Source organism: Sorex araneus, chromosome 9 (assembly GCF_027595985.1).
Source record: "Sorex araneus isolate mSorAra2 chromosome 9, mSorAra2.pri, whole genome shotgun sequence".
Taxonomy (NCBI): domain Eukaryota; kingdom Metazoa; phylum Chordata; class Mammalia; order Eulipotyphla; family Soricidae; genus Sorex; species Sorex araneus.
This window is the reverse complement of record NC_073310.1, coordinates 15,666,172-15,680,566: the sequence shown is the minus strand read 5'-3', so window position 1 is coordinate 15,680,566 and position 14,395 is coordinate 15,666,172. Positions and strand designations below refer to the sequence as shown.

General features: G+C 65.9%; 1 protein-coding gene across 2 annotated transcripts in view; it reads left to right on the top strand.

Annotated features, from left to right (window-relative positions):
- Positions 1–14,395, top strand: part of TTC28 (tetratricopeptide repeat domain 28) — a 724,018-nt gene that overhangs the window by 686,778 nt on the left and 22,845 nt on the right. For both annotated transcript variants that reach the window (XM_055146863.1, XM_055146864.1), the window contains 3 exons: positions 665–805; positions 5,081–5,225; positions 13,665–13,844. In XM_055146863.1, coding sequence (XP_055002838.1) covers positions 665–805; positions 5,081–5,225; positions 13,665–13,844 — 466 coding nt within the window. The remainder of the gene's footprint in view (positions 1–664; positions 806–5,080; positions 5,226–13,664; positions 13,845–14,395) is intronic.

Sequence of the window (14,395 nt, the reverse complement as noted above, 5' to 3'; positions counted from 1 at the left end):
ATGGACTCAACCGGCCAGGGAGCGCGGCTCAGAGCCACCTCACACTGCTGCTCCTGGTGCCCCCCGTGTGCCTGCGTGTGCGCACATATGTGTGTGCGTGTGCATGAGTGTGTGTGCGTGCATGTATGCATGTGTGTGCGTGTGTGCACATGTACATGTGTTCACATGTGTGTGCATATGCATATGTATGTGTATGTGTGTGCACACGTGTGTGCCTGTGCTTCTGTGCGTGCATGTGTATGCACACACGTGTATGTGTGTCTGCACTCATGTGTATGTGTGTGCACACACATGTGTTTGCGTGTGTGTACAGTGCATTTATGCGTGCATGTATGTGCATATGCATCTGTACGTGTGTGCATGTGTGTATACTAATGCGCTTCTGCATGCATAAGTATGCGTGTGTGTGCATACACGTGTGTGCGTGTGTGCTTGTGGGTGCGTGTTCATGTGTGTGTGTTGAGTGTGTGCGTGCATGCGAGTGCGGATAGCGCAGCCCCGTGCAGGCAGCGCCCCCTGCTGGAGACTCTGCTGGCCGAGGTGGCGGGGAGCTCCCACCAGCTGCTCTTGAGCACTGCACAGAGGGAAGAGGTTCCACCAGCTGAACCCCCACCCCCGCCTCAGTACCTGCGCCCTCTGACCGGCCTCCTGGGCTTCCCCGCAGGGCCTGTGCCAGCAGCGAGACGGAGAGCGAGGCGGGGGACATCATGGAGCGGCACTTTGAGGAGATGAATGACCGGCTGAACTCGGTCACCGACCCCACCGGCTTCCTGCGCATGGTCCGGCGCAACAACCTCTTCAACAGGTGCGTGCGGCCCCCTGCAGGGGGAGGCCATGCGACACGCTCCGTCCCAGCCCACCCTGCCCGGCGGGCACCCCTGCGGCTCAGAGACCGCTCGGCTGGGGACGGGGCAGTCCTGCAGCAGGGAGGGCGTTCGCCTGGCACGTGGCCAGCCCAGGTTCCATCCCTGGCACCCCGTACGGCCCTCTGGGCACCACCAGGAGTCATCCCTGAGCACAGAGCCAGGAGTAGCTCCTGAGCATCACCAGGTGTGGTCCCAAAGCAAAAACAAACAAAAAAAATGAGTAAGGTTGTGGCAGTCACAACCTTACTGGCCAGAGGGCACGGAGCCAGGGGTGTGGCACTGTGACTGCCACCAGGCTCGTGGCTACAGCAGGGGTCACACTCGGAGGGACCCTGGCAGAAAGATCTCCCAGGTTCTCTCAGGTCCCGGCACAGCCCCCAGCCAGCCCACAGAGGACAGCCAGGACAGCCCATCGGGCTGGAGGAAGTGGCGGTGCCCGGGTGAGGGCGGTGCCCTCCTGGCATTGTGTGCTGGGCACCCCGCACCAGGCCCGGCTTCCTGCCATTATGATGGTGCTGCCCCAGGGGGGCGTCCCCAGGGCCCTGAGCAGGCAGCCGCCCTGGTAGGAGCCAGAACTGCGAGCCCGTGTGCCCCCCGGGTCTGGCCCCGCCACACTCAGGCGCCCCGTGAGGCCTGTCTCCCCTTGGGGACTCGGGTGTGAGGGCGTATGGCCTGGGAGGGCAGCGGGTGACTCTGCACTCGGCCCCGGGCCCCCGGGCTGTGCAGAGCTCAGGGCCTACACGCCCCAGAGGCCCGTCCTGTGGGCGGGTCGGTGTGGGCAGACTGCGCCAAACCATATCCCACTCTTTCATTTCATTTCTTCTCATTCTTAAATGCTTTACAGAGTCATTTATAGTTGGGTTTGAGGCATATAATCCCAACACCCGTGTAACCCCCCTCCACCAGTGTCCCCAGAGATTCCTTTTTTTTTTTGAGGAAGTGGGGTGTCACCTGGCAGTGCTCAGTGATGATTTCTGGCTCTGTGCTCAGGGCTCACTCCTGGCTCTGTGCTCAGGGATTGCTCCTGGCTCTGTGCTCAGGGCTGACTCCCGGCTCTGTGCTCAGGGGTCATTCCTAGCTCTGTACTCGGGGGACCCTCTGTAGAACTCAAACCCAGGTCATCATGTTTTCCGCAACCCCGACCCCCAGGCTAGGTCCCATCTCACAGCCTTCCTGAGCCCGGGACCAGGAGGGAACTGGGTGGGCTGCACGTTGCCCAGGGCCTGGGGTGAGTAGGATGGGGGCCAGGGGCTCCCCAGAGGCTGGGTCCTGGAGATGCCCGCTGTCCTGCACCCCTGCCTGGAAGGCCCTGCAGAGGGAGGTCAGGGCACGCTCAGGCCTGGCTTGGCTGCCCCTGGCTGGGGAGCACAGTCAGGGAGCACCCGCCTCCCTGCTCCGGCCACACCGCCTGGCCTGGGGGTGCGTGCTCCAGACGCCCCTGGCAGAACCGCTGACCTGGGTGGGCCCCACTCTGAGACCCAGAGAGCAGAGGCGCCCTCCCCCCAGCACCACCACCACCACCACTGTGTGGCGCCTGGCCCCCAACTCGGTGGTCAGTACTGCTTCCCACATGGACGCCCAGCCCCACACTCTGCCCCGGACCGGCCAGCTCCTGGCCGCCACTGGGATCCCATCTCTGTCCTCGCCCACCCTCACAGACTACATGCAGAGAGGGACAAATAAGCATCATCGGCGGGATGAACTGATCAATGCAGCAGGTGTCGGAAATCCGTTCCCCGCCCCCTCCTCCACCCCACACCCCTCTGTCTGCTCCAGCCCCTTAAGTCGGGCAAAGGACAGAGAGCCAGCGCCACCTGCTGGACAGACAAGGCACTGCAGTGCTCAGTGCTGAGCCGGGCACTGGACCTTGCTGGGCCAGGAGGCTGGAGGCCCCGTGGCGCTCCCTGGATGGGCAGCATTGATGGGTGCAGAGGCGAGGCCAGAGGGCAGGGTCCTGCCCGGGTCCCGGGCTGCTCTGTGTCCCGAAGAGCCCAGCGAACAGCCTGCCCGGTGCAGACCGTTGTCCTCTCTGAGCCTCGGGGCCACCCCTGGAAGGAGCAGCGGCGTCTCCCTCCTGGCCCAGAGGGGCGCCGTGGGTGAGGCAGCCCACCGGGGGCCTCAAGGGCTGCTTCCTTCCGGGCTGCCCCTGCTTCGGCCTCGGTCAGGGTCCCAGCCGCCGCGCTCCCCGTGGGCAGGAAGCGCTTCCAGCCCATTGCCTTGGACCTCCGGTGAGGGTCTCCCAGTTGGGAGTTTGTTGGTGTTTTTGCTGCACCCACAGATTATTCTCTGGCCTTTGGCTCCGGCTTGGAGGTTCAGTGGGCGCCGGGGATGCGGCTCGGTGGCCGAGCGTTTGCCTCGTGGTGCCGGGATTCTAACCCGGGCTGTGCAGGACCCTGGCTCAGAACCCCAAGGCCACCCAGCGCCACCCAGAGCCACCTCAGAAAGGCCAGAGGCCTGTTCTTAGTGGTCTCCTGCTTGTCCACTGCAGGAGGCTGTGGTGCTGGCCCAGGGGTGACCAGCCAGCATGAGCTGGCCAGGGTCACGTGCAGGCCCAGGCTGGAGGGGCCAGAGAGGCTGGGCCCCCCCTAGGGCGCAGGGCAGCAAACACAGGAGACTCTGGGGCTCCCCAGGCTCAGACACAGGCATCTGCCTCCCCCCGTCCCCCCAGGCCTGCCGACAGAGCCTCCTTCCTAGAGCCCCTGACCACCCTGGGACCCCTGTGGCGCGTCCCCACCCTGGCCCAGCCTCGTCGTGTGATGGGGGGGACCCTGAGGAGTCAGGGCCTCTTTGTCTGGGAGAAGCTTTCAGAGTTCAGAGCATCCTCGTCTTTCAGCCCCGTGGTCACAGCAGGGTCAAAGGACACAGGCTCCAGCCCACCCCCCACCCCCACGTGGCTGGATTCCATAGGCACAGGCCCCTTGAGGGTCCAAAGCAGGGGCAAGGGGGGCGAGGGATGGCCAGGCCCCCTCAGAGGAGAACACAGCAGCATAGGCCACACTTCCAGTGCTCCAGCATGCCTCTGGTGCTCCTTATCCAGTGCTCCTCCAATGTGTACCTTCTTCAGTGCTCATATTCCAGTGCTCCTAGTTCAGAGCTCTTCAGGCTGCCCTGCAGAAGCGGCGGGTGAGTGTCACCTGGTCATGCACCTCACTGGCTTTGGCAGGAAAGACTCCCAGCCTCGCCCACTCTTCCCTAACACCTCGGCTTCCAAGCCAGCAGCCCCCATGGCCAAGGACTCAGCTCTGCCTCCTCCTGCAGGGAGCACAGTGGGGGCCGGGGGGTCCCCTAGCTCAGCTCTGTTCAGCTCTGAGAACACCTGGAAACACGTTCGTCCCCATTTCTCTCCGTGCCCACCAAGTCCCCGCCTGCAGCCACGGATCCCGTAGGTGCTGAGGCCTTGGGGTGGGGGTGGAGGTGTCCCAGAAACCTCCACATTCTGCTCAGAGTAGGAGTCGACGGGAAGAGACAAGTCTGGGGGTCCACGAAGGATGTCCCGAGGCCGGGCTGAGCCACCCCCCCCCACACACACACACACCAGGCAGGGAGTGAGGGACCCTTCTTGCTGCCACTTCTGCAGCTCGCCCGGGACCGTGGCCTGCAGTGGGGCCCGGGACGGAAGGGATCCCCAGGACGGCTGTGTCCTCGGTCGGGTGGGACACCCTGGGGGTGGTTTGATGAGGAGACTCATTTTTTTACGGGGGGGGGGGGGTAGGGACTTTGGGGGCTTCGCCCGGCGGTGCTTAGGGGTTACCCCTAGCTCTGCACTCAGCAATCACTCCTGCAGGTGCTGGGGGGGGGCACACAGGGTGCCAGGGATCAGATCCAGGTCAGCTGCGTGTCACGTCCCTAATGCTCTCTCTCCACCCTCCCGCCACCCCCAACAAGTTAACCCCTTACGCTCCGCCCGGCTGCTCAGGGCAGGGGATGGGACTCGGAGCGAAGCCCCCAAGGCCATGCGTGAGGTCCCGGGTGGCCGAGCTGCGTGGAGGTTGGGGGAACCCATCGCCTGTCTCCCTGGTGGGCAGACGCATTTCCCGGGGCTTCCATCCTCCCGGGTCCCGAGGGCCCCCACGCCTGCCTGCCCACGAAGGCACCGTGGACGGGGCTGGCGTGTCGCCAACATGCCGTGGTGCAGCTGGCGCTCCGCGGCGGGAGCCCGCTGGGGTGCCTGAGCCGCACCCCCTCACCCCCTGGGTCTTCCCCGCCCCCCACAGGAGCTGCCAGAGCATGACGAGCTTGGTGAGCAGCACGGCGACCCCCAGCAAGGACGGGACCTCGTCCCTGCCCCGGAGGCAGAGCCCGGCCGTGCGGCCCCCGCTGCGCGCCCTCTATGACCTGCTCATCGCGCCCATGGAAGGGGTGAGTGCCAGGGGCCCGGCTTCCCTCCACTGTGCCCCTCCCCGGGTGCGGGCAGGGGAGCCTTCCCGGACCCCCAAGCTGCTGCTCCGAGTGTGGCAGGAACTCAGACACGCTGTGGGCACACCTGGGTTCCCTCCCCCACCCCTGCTGGCACTCGGGGCGGGGGTGGGGGGTCCTCGCCTATCTGTTCCTCATGGACAGAGTCGGCAGCTGACCCCCGGGCCACGGCCACCACAGGGCACCACGGCCGGGGCGCTGCCCCCCTCCCTGGTGGTCTGGCCGGGGCCTGGCTGACTGCCAGCCGGCAGCAGGGGCCCCCAGCCCCCAGTGGGTCCTGTCAAAGGCACATGTGTTTGCAGGACGGGGACTGCCCGGGGCCTGGCACCTCGCCTTCCAGACACGGCTCCCCAGTGCCTGGGGACGGGCTGAGCTCTCGGTGTCCTTGTCCTGGGCACTGCCAGCTCGGCCTGCTATCCCCCGACACCGTGGACAGGGGCAGCCACACGGCCCAAAACAGGAGAGCCCAGCTCTGGGGCTCGGCCGTGAGCACTGGAAAGGGCCCCACTGTCCTCCCGGCCTCCCCCAGCCCAGCCCGGGGTCCTCTGAGCCTGGTGGCCGCCACCGGGCCCGTCTTCCTCTCACCACCACCCCCGGCTGCAGCGTTGGGCGAGGGGGCGCCACGGACATCCTGTCTGCTCACACGCCAGGGAGAGCTCACGGGGCCCTGTGCTCTGGGGGCCCCCAGGGCAGGCAGCCAGTGGTCTCGGCGGGTCCATGTCCCCGTTCTGCAGTGTGGGCAGCGGGCCGGCACGCGGCCCTGTGTTGGGGTGACGGGCCTGCCACTGGCAGCACAGAGGGCCCACAGGAAACCACGCTGGGACCCTCGGGGTCTGCCCACCTGCCTGGTACTCACACCGGCACTGCCCACTCCCGGGGGCCTTCCCTCCCGGGGGCCTGTGTTCCCCTCGGGCAAGGCGGGGCAACCGGGCGGGGAGACTCTGCCCTCTGCTGGCCACTGGGCTGGTCACTGCTGCTGGCCCTGCAGAACTGCAGTGCCAACCCCCTCCCGGGCAACTGGCTCTGGCCCCCCACGCCTGGTCCTGGCCACCCCCCCCCCCACCGGCTCCTGTACCCTGCCCCAGCCGCCCCGGCTCCCAGCCCCAGCCCCGTGCACTGGCCTCCTTACACGGCTCTTACCCTCCTGCCTCCTCCTGCCCCTTGCCCAGCCCAGAGCCTGTCCTGGTCACTGGTCAGCAGCACACACCCGCCCCCCGCCCCCCGCCCCCAGGCCAAAGAGCTTCAGGTTCCCTGTCCTGCCCTCGGGTCATGCTGGAGCCCCCCACTCAGAGTCTGGAGGCGCCTTGAGCCTGTCCTGCCCTCTCTGCCCTCCTGACTTTCCCCTCTTTGCTTTCAGGTCCCAGAGACTGGCCCCGTGGGGAGAGGCCAGGGAGTGGGGAGGGAAGGGGGGCACAGGGCGAATCTGGGGTCCAGCAGCCAGCACCCCGCCCAGCCAGCGAGCAGAGCTGCCTCCTTCCGACAAGCTCAGCAGTGAGGACAGCCCTCTCTCCCCCTCACCGGCCTACACACGCACACACACACACACACACACACTCACATACACACACACATACACACACATACACACACACTCACATACACACACTCATACACACACATACACACACACTCACATACACACACACACACTCACATACACACACTCATACACACTCACATACACACACATACACACACACACTCACACACACACTCACACTCACACACTCACACACACACACACACACACACGGACTCAGGACGCAGCTCTGTGGCTCTGTCACGGTCCCCATGCGGCCGCCCACCCCTCCCCGAGGCAAATGGGACCCCCACGTCCCTGCACAGGCCCTCGGCCCTCTCTGTGCCGTCTAGGGGCCGGCGGGTGATTCTGAAGCCCGGAGGCTTCGGGGTCTGGGCTGGCCTAGGAACCAGCTCACGGGCGGTCTGCGGCCACTCCTGGTGTGTCGACCCGAGTCTCACCCCCGGCACCACATGGGGTTACCCCCCCAGCCCCGATCCTTGCCAGGAGTGACTCCTGAGCACAGGGCAGGAGTAAGCCACGAGCACAGCCAGGTCAGACCCCCAAAGCAAACTCGTCCAGGAGGGACTGCAGTGGAGAGCAGGGCAGGGCCGCAGCGACGGGCTTTCAGGTCCTGTAAAGCCTCCCTGGCCACTCAGTCCGGCGTGTGGCCGCGCTCTGGGCCCCACACGCCTCGGGGAGGGCAGCACCGAAGGAGGGTCTGCAGGCTTGGCGTAGCATTTCAGGGGGCCACTGCAGGAAGGCCCAGGCTGGCCCCAGACCCAGGGGCAGCCCCCCTCTCTGTTGTCCATCGGGGGCCCCCCACAGGCTCCTTCGGGGTCAGCTTAGCCTTGAAATGAGGCAAGCAGGGGCCGGAGCAATAGCACAGCGGGGAGGGCGTTTGCCTTGCACGTGGCCGAGCCGGGTTTGATTCCCAGCATCCCATATGGTGCCCCAAGCACCGCCAGGGGTAATTCCTGAGTGCAGAGCCACGAGTAACCCCTGAGCATCGCTGGGTGGGTGTGACCCAAAAAGAAAAAAAGAGAAAGAAAGAAAGAAAGAAAGAAAGAAAGAAAGAAAGAAAGAAAGAAAGAAAGAAAGAAAGAAAGAAAGAAAGAAAGAAAGAAAGAAATGAGATAAGCAGTGCAGAAGACAACCCCAGTTCTCGAGCCTCGGAGATTCTCTGCTGTGCGGCCTCCGGGAGTCACACACAGGGACAGGTTTGGCTGCTTTGCACAGGATCCTGAAACCAACCTCATCTGGGGCAGGCCGGAGCTTTCCGCTGGCTCAGTGGAACCGCCCGTGTGGCCACAGAAGGGCTGGTGGGGCAGACCGTGCCGGGGTGAAGGCACTTGCCCTGCGCGCAGCTGAGCCTTGCCTCATCCCTGGCACTGCACTGTCCTCAGAGCACTGCTGGGTGCAGGTGGAACACCACTGGGGTGACCCAGGATCCCAGGAGCTGGCCGTGTTGGCCAAGGACCCCCGGAAGGGGCCTCCAGGTCTCCTGAACATGCTTGAGACCCCCCCAAAAAAAGAAATAAATAAAAGCACCATCTAGTCGTGGAAGCCGGGGTCCCTCGTACCCCTCAGTCCATGAGTATTTGACTTTGCCCACTTTGCTTTCAGGTCTCCAGAGCCTTGCCCCCTGGGGATGCCCGCCTTACCTGAGGGGGACACAGGTACCCCGGGAGGGACCAGCAGTCCCCGCTACCCCTTAGTCTATCCTGCCAGTGAGTATTCTCTGGACTCTGCTTAGTGCCGGCTATGCAGGACGGTTCAGAGACTGGGGGTGTCTCTCCCGACATGGCCCTCGTAGACCAGACCATGCTGTGGGGGGCAAGGCAGGCAGCTGGCCACTAGGGGGCAACACGGCACCACGGCTCCGGCCTGCCGGTGACCATGACTTGGAGGGAGAGCCCAAGTGTGTCGGAGGTCACCCCTGCCAGCAGCGGCCACTGTCTGGCCACGGCGATCCCGGGGCTGCGGGCCACCGTCAGAGCGGCGAGTGGACGTCAGGCGCCCTGGCATGGGACTGACTCCGGCTGCAGCTGTCCTGAGACCAGCCCCCCCACACCCCTCAGCTGTCAGCCAGGGCAGCCCCCCACCCCGCAGGTCTGTCTGGGGGACGCGCCCCTCCCCCCCGCCCTGCACACCCGCAGCCAGCAAACGGCTCCCATGTCTAGGAGAGGCCCCGGGGAGCTTGCAAGTGTCCCGTCCCCGCGTCCCCGCGGGGACCGGCCGTGGCCCTCTGTGTCCACGCTGGGGCCCATTCTCACTCCCATCCCAGAAGAGGGTCAGGCCGGGCCCCCAGAGGCAGACACCCCACCACACCCTCCACCCTCCACTCCCCACCCCACCCCACCCCACCCCCATCCCCGCTCGGGAGCCAGGGGCCTGGAGGAGGCAGTGGCCTAGAATTTGCTCAGGTCGCCCCACCCAGACCCAGATCTGGAGGCCCCCGGCAGCCTGGCCTCCTTCTGCCGTCCCCGCCGGTCCTGCCGTTACCGCTCACATCCCAGCCCCCTCGGGTGCGGGCGGCCCTGACCCCCTTCCCTGGAGCCGGGGCTAAAGGCTGATGTGCGGCGGGACCCGGGGGTCAGCCCCAGACCCGCTCCCAGGGCACGTGGCCGGTGTGTCTGGCTGGCTTGGCTCCGGCCGTTCCGGGTGCAGGACGCCCCCCCCGCCCCCCCGTACTCTGCGGAAGACCCTTGCCAAGTGCAGGGGGGTGCACCTGCTGGGCCGAGGGCCGCGCGGCGCGAGGACACCTGCGTCCGTGAGCCTGGACGCCCGGGAAGGCTTGTCCGCGGGAGCAGCCGGCGCGGGGGGCCCTGAGGACCCCCCTGCTGGGGGCGAGCTCATCAATTCCCGACGCACACGACCGGAGCGCTGCTCGGACGAGGACACGCGCGTCCACTCTGAGCAATAAGCCGAGAGACAGGGGTCAGGGACTGGCCGGGCACACCCGGAACCATGGGTGCAACTCGCTTGGGTCACTGCTGTGGCCGGCAGTTACCATCGAGCTGGTGCCAGGGGAGCATCTGGCCGGCACGCGTGCCCGCCCCTCCGGCACACGCGTGCGCGTGCCCACCCATTCTGCTGTGCGCATGCGCATGCCTGCCCCTTCTGCTCTGCACGTGCCTGTGCCCGCCCCCTCATAACCCCACAAGTGCGCGTGCCTGCCCTTGCTGTCTTACACGTGTGCGTGCCCCCCTCCTGCCCTGCATATGCGCGTGCCCACCCCCTGTTACCCCCACACGTGCGCGTGCCCACCTTACACGTGCACGTGCCCGCCCTTCCTACCCTGCATATGCGCGTGCCCACCCCTCCTGCCTTACACGTGCGCATACCTGCCCCTCCTACACACACGTGCGCGTGACCGCCCCGTCTTACCTCCACACGTGACCGTGCCCGCCCCTCCTACACACACGTGCACGCGCCCACCCACGCCCCCACCCCCCGCCCCACGTGCGCATGGCCGTCTCTCCTGCCCCACACGTGCACGTGCCTATTCCCTCTTACCCAACACATGCGTGTGCCCGCCCCCTCTTACCCCTGGCTTAAAGACGAGGACACAGCGCCCCGCCCCACCCAGCCCTGGCCCCCAACAGCTCACAAGGGCTGTCAGGTGGTCGCTCTGCCTCCTGCTTCTCCAGTGCCCAGTGCCCGGCGGCCCTGTCCCTGCCCAGGACTCTGGGCTAGTCCGCGGTTGTTGTCTGGCTGGCCCAAGAGGGCAGATAAGTGGGCTGAGTTTCTGGTCCGGGTCCTGGGAGGGGTATGGCGCCTGGGTCCAGCCCTGCTCCTTTGCACACGGCTCGCGTCACACCAGCGGGGTTGGGCCTCTTGCTGGGACTAAACACACCCCTCGGGAATGCGGGCTTTTCTCCAAGGAAAGGAGCCCCAGGAGGTGTTTGGGGGCAGGAAGCAGAAGGGAGCCCGGAGTTCCCCCAAGCATCACTGGGTGGGTCCCCAAACCTGAAAACAAAATTCTGCTTGGCTGATAGTCCTTGGCCCGTACATGGTTCTAATGATTCAGGAGGGACCCCATTTCCGGAAGTCTTCTGGCCGAACCTTGGTTTGGATCAGAACTTGGTTTGGATCAGTGTCTGGCCCAAAGGATGTGAAAAGTTCATGAGAACATGTGGTCTGGGTCCGGGCCTTGGCGGCACACACTCATGCACTCACCTTGCGTGCACATAGACACACGCGTGCACCCACTCACACACATGCTCACAGCCTGCAGTCCATCCGCACCTGAGTTGTGTGGTTTGGCATGACATTAGAAATACTCAGGGAGCAGTACAGCGGGTCAGGCACTTGTCTTGCACAAGGTTGACCGGGTTCGATCCTCATTATCTAACTGTTTGGTCCCCCAAGCAACACCAGGAGTGATTACTGAGTGCAGAGCCACGAGTAACCCCTGGGCACTGCCAGCTGGGGTCCCAAAACTTAAAATCTATACTCCGGTAGCCCCTATCACGAAAGTGAAGTCTGTTCCTTCCAGTGCACCCGTCTGAGCGTCACGCTCCTCCCTTCTGCGGTGGGGATGAGCCCATCCACCGCCCCAGGGGCAGGCGCTGTGGCAGACTTGGGCAGAGCTTCTGACCCCACCTCGGCCCTGGCCCGGGCCTCTCCCTCCAGGCCCCATCCCGGCCCTTCCTGCTCAGTGGACAAAGCTTCCTCCTGTTCCCCGGCTGGCTCTGCCAGAGCATCCGGGTCTGGTCTGGAGAGAGGCACCCGCCGTGCAGGTTACCGGGGAGGGCCCCAGAAAGATGCACTCCCCGATAAGAGCGCCAACGACAGCCCACAGTGCAGGTGGGAGGTGGGTGGGAGGCCCACAGCCCCCACAGGCAGCATGTGGAGAAGGGGCTGTGGTGGAAGGCCCGTTCCAGCCAGGTTGGAGATGAACCCCTCCCCACCTTTCCACGCTCCCTGGGGGTGAGGGGGTCCTTCCACACACCCGCCTGCAGAAGCCCAGCACTGTACAAGCTCTAAGGGGCGCCAGGAGCAAAGCCACCTGCAGGGGGCGCCCTGTCACCCGGCTGTAAACCATCCTCCAGCCCTGAAAGCAGGGCCTGGCCCCTGGGCTCCTAGTGGTCATTCATCAGTGCAGCCGGGAGCTCCCCCACAAGGCCCATCCCCCACCCCCCCAGGCCACACCTGCAGCCCCTCGGGCATGTGCTGGGACACACCTGGCCGCAGGCCAGAGGGAAGGGACAGTCCCTCCCGGCTGGCAGTTCCCAGTGTCGCTGCCTGTGCTGCCGCACAGCTGGCCCCCACCGGCCAGCGCACGCCCTCCCCGACCCACCATGCACTGCACCTGGGGACGCTAATGTCCCTTTCTTTCTGGCTCTCCAGCTGGCGTGGGCCCGCAGCTTATCTGCCAGCACAGGTGACGGGCCTCCGTCCCTGGCCCCGAGCAGAACTCGGGGACACTGCCAGAATAGCTCTCTGTCCAACCGGTTCAGTCCCTTCCCCTGCGGCCTTAGGATCGGCGCCACCAAGCTGTGGTCACCTGCTCAGAGTGCCCAGGGCCAGCTCGGAGGCCACCCAGGGACCTGCAAATAAGGGTCTCCCAGGGGCTTGACACCACAGCTCTGCCCCTGGACCCGTCCCCTCCCAGGTCTGACACCGCCCCTGACCACAGCGGCAGCTGCTCACTCGTGACTCACGGCAGTCGGCCTTGGGGGTGGCCTAGCGCTGTCCGGGGAGGGACTGCCATCCCAGGCTGCCCCTGACACCCGCCTGCTGCTGCGTCGTGACTGAGTCCTTTTCCCAGAGCTGTCACATCTCCAGCGGGGCTGGTCCCTACGTGCCCCCCCACACCCCCCGCTGCCTGGAGTCCACAGGAGTGCCCACAGCCGTGCCCCTCACATGGGGACCAGGGCCCCATCACACCCGCCTTCCGAGACCTGAGACCGCAGGTCATTAGGCCCAGGACAACGGGCCCCACAGACGAACAGCCAGTCCCCTGGCCCTCACCCAGCATATGACCCAGCTGGAGGTGCCTCTCGGGCCAAGCGGGCCGAGGCCTGCCCCACCCCGGTGTGGGCAGCAGTGGGGCTGCTCTGAGCACAGACACCTGGGCCTGGCACCCTGACCCCCAGACACTCCCCACTGCAGGGCCACAGGGGGGCTTCCTGGATAGCCCTGTTGGGGACGCAGGCCCAGGGGCCAGCGGGGAGGACAAGGCAAAGAGAGCCGGGCCCGTCCCCCGACAGTGCAGAGCACCGCATGGCCAGCACTGTGGCGGGAACTCGGGCCAGAGGGCGGACAGGTGCATGGAACTGCACTCAGAGATGGAGACACGGGTGCTCCCGGAGACATGGGTGCTCCCAGAGACACGGGTGCTCCCGGAGACACGGGTGCTCCTGGGGGCGGGGGCAGAGCAAGGAGCCCAGCTGACTGCAGAGCCGGTGCTACCCCAAGCACCAGGCTCAGGACTGGCACAGTCCGTGACAGGGTCCTCTGTCCCCACCCTGCAGCACAGGGCAGCGTCTCCCAGACACCAGCCCTGCTCTGGAGGACGCGTCCACCCCCTGCTCCATCTTCGCCAGCGGCGCCCCGTGTCCCTTCTGTCCCGACGCAGCCCTGAGAGGTGCAGGCTTGGTCTCCGCAGGCCTGTCTCAGAGGATGCAGGACGGAGGGCTCACCCCTGCGGGGGCCTGGGGCACCCCCCTCTGGGGGACGCGGGTCCTTTCAGGGGTACTCAAGCCCCTCACGGCCCTGGAGGAGGTGATGGGGCGGGAGGATCGCGGAGGCTCAGTCTTCCCCAGGAATCCCCCGAGTGCCCCCTAACTCCCGGCCCAGGCCCTGGGGGGCAGCTGGGGGCACCCACACCAACGCACCCCTCGCTTGCTCCGCAGGGCCTGATGCACTCGAGCGGCCCAGTGGGCCGGCACCGGCAGCTGGTGCTGGTGCTGGAGGGGGAGCTCTACCTCGTCCCCTTCGCCCTGCTCAAGGGCACCTCCTCCAACGAGTACCTCTGCGAGCGCTTCGCCCTCATCTCCATCCCCTCCATCCGCGCCCTCGGCCCGCAGGCCAAGGTAAGGGGGAGCGGGTGGGGCCCGGCTGACTCCCCTGGGTGGGGGTCCCGCATAGTGGGTGGGGGCACCCTGAGCCGGGTCACTCTGCACCGAGGGCTCAGCTCTCCAGGGGCAAAGTCATGGAGCTGGGAGAGCGAGGGGGTGGGGGGCACACCTCGCATGCCCCCTAGGCTGCGCCCCCGTGTTCAAGTGCTGACCACAGGATGGGGTGGGGGGACAGGCTGGGCGATGGCTGGTCCATCGTGTCAGCCAGCACGGCTGCCCAGACCCAGAGCTCCAGCACTGCAAACAGAGGTGTGTTCGGGGGCCCCAGGGGACCCAGACCCTCTGCGAGAGAGCACTGAGGAAGCACAGGCAGGAGGGGCCCCGCTGTCCCCTTCCAAGTCCAGCCTCCTCCCACGGCCCCCCGTGGCCCTGCCACCACTCGGGTACCTTAGGAGCCAGCTACCTCTAAATCCCCTCGCCCCCCTCCAAACACCTTTAGGAACCCCCAGATCCCATGTGCCTGTTCTAATGCCCGCCTTCTCCAGACAGAGTTACACACACACACA